The sequence below is a fragment of the Mustela nigripes genome, chromosome 11, assembly GCF_022355385.1.
Source record: "Mustela nigripes isolate SB6536 chromosome 11, MUSNIG.SB6536, whole genome shotgun sequence".
NCBI lineage: Eukaryota > Metazoa > Chordata > Mammalia > Carnivora > Mustelidae > Mustela > Mustela nigripes.
This window is the reverse complement of record NC_081567.1, coordinates 7,627,891-7,633,343: the sequence shown is the minus strand read 5'-3', so window position 1 is coordinate 7,633,343 and position 5,453 is coordinate 7,627,891. Positions and strand designations below refer to the sequence as shown.

The 5,453-nt window shown below is 58.6% G+C and overlaps 1 protein-coding gene across 1 annotated transcript in view; it reads left to right on the top strand.

Annotated features, from left to right (window-relative positions):
• The window catches only part of NAT16 (N-acetyltransferase 16 (putative)), a 5,568-nt gene extending 2,792 nt beyond the window's left edge, over window positions 1–2,776 (top strand). The window contains 4 exon segments of the mRNA XM_059414604.1: window positions 296–484; window positions 853–952; window positions 955–1,033; window positions 1,035–2,776. Coding sequence (XP_059270587.1) covers window positions 296–484; window positions 853–952; window positions 955–1,033; window positions 1,035–1,329 — 663 coding nt within the window. The 3' untranslated portion in view covers window positions 1,330–2,776.
• The last annotated feature ends 2,677 nt before the right edge of the window (window positions 2,777–5,453 follow it).

The window sequence follows — 5,453 nt, the reverse complement described above, 5'->3', positions numbered from 1 at the left end:
ATTAGGGGGCGTAGCAAGTTCCTGGGGGTGGGGCCAAGGAAAAGGGGTGTGGCGATGCCCAGCGACCCGGTGTAAGCGGAGCTGGATCCTCTCTAGAGGTGGAGGAGACCGGGATGGAAGGGCCGGCTCTGGAATTCGAGACCCGAGGGCTGAGGAGATCTCCCCGGGCAGGTCTGGGCCTGGCCTGGCGCCCGGGGTGGGGACGACGGAGTACTCAGCGTGTGGGAAGAGGCGAGTCCCGTAAGCCGAGAGACCCGGGTGGGGCGGAGGGCCCCCTAACGGCGTCGGTCCGCAGATCGTTCTGGAGTCGGTGCCCTTGATCGACGCCAGGGAGACCGTGCTGGTGGAGGGGCTGCGCGTGGCGCCCAGGGAGCGCGGCAAAGGCGTAGCGCGACAGCACCTGGGGGTCAGGGTGGCACAGCTCACGCGGGACAACCAGCTGGGCCCCCGTGAGCTGAAGAAATACCGCCCAGTCACGCAGCAGGTGAGAAGGACCCGGGAGCTCGCATAACCAGGCGTCCTCCCGCCTCGCGCAGTCACCGGCTTGCTTTCTCTGCTGAGTCTGCCGAGTGGGGGCGCCCGTGAACCCTGCACCGGGACTCGCAGACCTGACCCAGGCCCTTTAGCCTAGTGGCAGTCAAAAAGCTCCCGACCCCCAGCCGTCCAACTCTCAGTCCTTACTCCAGATGGCTGTCGAGCCCCGGCGTCCGGAGTTCCGTGACCCTGCTTCCCCTCTATTGCTCCTGCTTCTCTTTAGGGACCCAAAGATCCTGATCTGGGTCTTTGTCTTTTCCCTGCGCCTCCCTTATCCTACCGACTAATCTGCTTCCCACCCTTCCCCTCCCCTCGGAGACCCAGGACCCCACACCGACCTCGCCCCTCCTTGGGGATCCAGGCACATATTCAGAGGCACGCCTCCTGCTGTCGCCCTCCGCACAGCGCGACGAGCTTCCAGAGGGACCATTATCCAGGACTGGCAGCCCTACCGGCCGAGGGAAAGCAGCCCGCGCCCGCTGGCGGCCAAGGCCTGGAGTGGCGCGTGGACAGCCCCGCGTGCTCACGCTGTGCACGCGCCCCTTTCCCATCTCGCGTGGCGGTGACGGCACGTGGCGCTACCTCAACATCAGCGCCTTCGGCAGCGATGACGCGCAGGTGCAGAGCCAGCTTTTGCGGCATCTGCAGCCCCAGGCCCCGCACCTCGCCGGCCTCATCGTCATGTGCCGGCTTTTCCTAGCGCCCCAGTTATGCTCACAGCTGGCTGACTTCTGCCAGGCCGGCCGGGGGCTCGAGCTGGTCAAGGAGCAGCATCTGCTGGAGGCCGCCATCTAGGGTGTGTCCTATCCGAGCGGACAGAAGCAGCACTTTAGATCTGCCGAAAGCCCCGACCCCCTCTGTTCGCAAGCTCCGCCCTCTGCCCCTGCTCTCCGCGGTCGGCTCTGAAGCCTCGCCTTACTCGCAGCGCCCTAACATTTTACCCTGACTTCTCTGGCGCGCCCCGAAGCTGTTGCCCACGCCTTGATCCGAACCGCCGGGTTTGGGGGAGGCCCTTGCGCTGCGATTGTCCACCCTTTCCCCCTTACTAGCCGAAGAATGGGTTCCATCCCAGACTTCAGAGCCTTTCCTTGTCCGCCGCCTTGGCCTGACAGTGAATTCGGCCCTTCTTGGCTTCTCCCTTCTGCCCCCTCGCGGATGGGAGCGGCCAGAAGGATGTGCGATGCCCAGCTGCTCAACGCGCATTACTTTTCTTCCCCCCGCCCTTTCTCAAGCTCGCAGAGCTTGCCCAGCACTCTCCTCCTTGCCTCCCTCTCGGCCTCCTGCGCTTCTCCATCACTATCCTCTCCCTCCTTCCCTCGGTGCCCCCACCCTCCTAGACACTTAGCTCCCCGTGGCCCATTTGTCTGCTCCTCCATCCCTCTTCCCAATGACCTTTTCATCACTCACCCCGTTTGCAATACGGAGCCTGTCAATGAACTGGAATTATAATGCCCTGTTGACCCTCCAGGGACGCATCTTTCCAAGCCTCCCGCCTCTGACGGGTTTCCTCCAACTTTGCACCATGTTGCTATGCCAGAGGCCCCCTTCCCATGCCCCCAAACAGTGGCCTGAACCAGGCCATGGACCGGGGGCTGGGGGGGGGGAGTGGAGAGTCTGGCGTGGGAGTGCAGATCCCTCAGCCCAGTATGGGGCTGTTCTCCGGTTCTGACCGGGCTGCCTTCTAGCGCCACTGGAACCCCCACCTCCAGTTATTTCCGGACATCCCTCCCTTCCTCTGGGTTCTTTAGGCTTTTTGGACTTTGGCAGTTTTCTATTTGAGTCCAAGTAGTAACAGCTGGAAGTACACAGCGCTGTCTCCTACACTGGATGCTCATATCTACCACGGAGGGAGGAAACAGGTTCACAAAGATCAAAGTGACTTCCGAGTCATTCAAAGTAGCTTGGAGCCAGGCAGGGCCTAGAATTCCGGAGTCCCAAGCCCTGAGCATGCCTCAGAACCTCACTCCGTGGGACCGGGAGTGCTGGAACTTCTTGCTGGACGGTGGACAGTTGGTGGGGATTTGTTGACAGCAAGCACAGGCGTCGCTGGGGATGGAATCAAAGACGTGGGCAGAGAAGGGCCCCTGGAGGTGGGAGAAGGTGAGCCAAGAGGACAACCGCTGCTTCATCACTTCCCCCAGTTCCGGTTCTGCTGTTGCTGCCTTCGGCGTCTGGCCATGCTGCCACCCTCCCTGTCACTTCAACCGTGGCTGTATTGCAATAAAACGGACCCTTGGCCCACCCTCTGTGTCTGTTTCACTTCTCGGTGGGGGAAGGATGAGACGCATTATCCTCCCCCCCACCTTCCCCAGCAGCCTGTATTAGAGAGGATCTCTAAGCCCTGTGGCAATGGGGCTAATGACTTCCTGGAGCTGGAGAGGGCTGCTGGCCGCTGCGCGCCCCCACCCCCACCCCAGCCCAGCGGCAGAAAGAAGCGGTTGCTCTGGAGCGAGGAGGGCAGCTGCGCGGAGCCCTGACAACCCCGGGTCTCTCTTTCCCCTGGCCCTTGGAGTCCGCTGCTATCCAAATTCTATGGGTTTCTCTCCCAAGTTCCCCTTGGCATCCAGGACCGGCCTCCCTCAGCCCCACAATCCAGGCGTCTAACTCGCGGCTCGCGGCTCTCTTGGCCCGAGCTCTCGCTTCCCGGATTCCTGGGTGGGCACCCCACGGAATGGGGAGGAGGTAGAGGGAGCTTGGGCACCGCCCCCCCCGGGAGCCGAGCTCCGGAGCGCCGGAGACTGCGATTCCGAAAAGTAACACGCGGGGGCGCCAGGACGCGCGGACGCCGGCGAGGCAGCGCAAGGTGGTTTCCGTCCGTGTGAGTGTGTCCATGGGCGTCTTTGTGTGTCTGCGTTTCTGTACATGTGTGTGCGAGTCACAGGGTGTCCGGGTGGGATGTATTCGGGACAACGTGCCTGGTGTGCCCCAGACTCAGGTACTCCAAGTGGCTTTTTGATGAGGAGGATATTTGATATGTCACTATGTATGTGTGGATGGGGAGGTAGGCAACTGTATCGTCGTGTGTGCAAGGCGTAGCCTGTGAGTCCCTGAAACCGCATCTTGGATTTTTGAAGTCACATTCCCTTAGGGTTTTTATCCCCTCCCACCATCCCATGTAAAAGGAATGAGGGCTCTCAATGCAAATCTCCATTACCCTGGTCACATCTTCAGCAAGTGTCTGAGTGACACTGCCATGCTAGGTGTGATATTGTGTTTGTGTAGGTGGGTGTGTCTCAGAACATCAGTGTAACTCTGAGTAACAGTATGTCTGTGTGTGACAGGTGGATGTTGGAGGTTGCTGGGGCAGAATTATGAAAGTACACAATTTGCTATCTCTGGTTAGTTTGTGGATATCATCTTCATGGCGTGTGTGTTTTTCCTTCTCAGTCTCTCCAGAAGCTGTCTCTCTTTGTGTCTCCCCCATCTCTGTCTCTTTCTCTCTCTCTCTCTCTCTCTCTCTCTCTCTCTCATTCTCTTGGTGACTCATCTCTGCGGCTTTGCCCTCCCCCGGCTTTCTGGGTCTCCCATCCCCCACTCAGGAGTGGGTGGGGGTATGAGAGAATGGGACCCTGGAACTGAAAATCAGGATGAGCACCCCCTTCCTATTACTCATCATTCCCACACCCACCAGTGGCCCCCAGCCCCCTCTCAGTCCCCTCCCCAGTACTCCCCACTATACTGAACTGGGCTGGGCAGGGGATAGGGTAATGATTCTCAGGGGGGACCTTCAGCACCTTCTTTCAGTTCAAACTGGAGACCCCTGCCCCTCTCATAAAGTGCCCCCCTCTCTGCCTGTCCCCCCATCGCTGACGCAATGAAAGGCTGCAGAGGTGAGTCACCGGTTGGGGGGAAGGGCGGGATGGGGGGACAAGGAGCTGCGGGGTCCCCAAGCCCCTGCCCTCTTTTTCTCTTCCAAACCTTCCCAGGGAAAAGACACAGGGGTCTGTCCACCCCCACTCCCCTCGCTTTCCAAATCTACAGTTTGGATCACTACTCCATTGGACCCCATCTTCTTCTGCTGCCCTCTTGGAGAGTATGAGAGATTCAGAAACAAAGACAGAGAGAGGGATTTATACAAATAACTCAGAGCAAACACCAGGCATCCCCTCCAGCTCTCCATCTCAGCATTGTCTTTTCCAGCTCTGCCTCTCCATTATCTTTCCTTCCTTCTCCTTCCTCTACCGATTCCAGCCAACTGTCCCCAGGTCCAGCTCTTTTCCAGAAGCCCCTGGAGTCAGCAGGGTATGAAGGGCACAGCATATCTCTGAGAGGTGGGGTGTGTGTAAATGAGCACACCCAGGTAGGAAACTGAGATGAAGAGAAATAGACCCAGAGATAGACTCAGAGATTCAGAGTCCATACAGACAGGATCCAGATTGTGGAGTCACCAACCCTATTGTGGGGTGGGGGCCCCTGGCTTCCACCTTGCTGCCCCCCTCCCGCACCCCATGGTGGCTGAGATCCTTGGGATGTCAGTGTCTGAGAAGCTCCCCTGGGCTCTGGGCTGAGTGGAGGAAGGAAGGGGTGAAAAACTGGGGGAAGAATGGAAGAATAAAGGAACGCTCTGAAAACAAGGGGGCAAAGACCCGAACTTGGGGACTGCGGATGAGTGGCTTTACAGCGCAGAAATCTAGAGATGGCAAGCGTGGGGGAGGGGCAGGCAAGATCAAAGACACAGAGATATCTGTATAACTTCTAACATAAATCAGAAAGCATGGAAAGACTCAGAGAAATAAACAAAGACGCATATGTACACACACACACACACACACACACACACACACGACACACCAAACCAGGCTCACTTTTCAGACAGCAGCAGATGCCCAGACTGGACACACTCAAAGCTTTCCAACCACACAGGTATACAGACACTCAGAAGGATTGGAACCCACATGCACTCATACAATGACATCTGG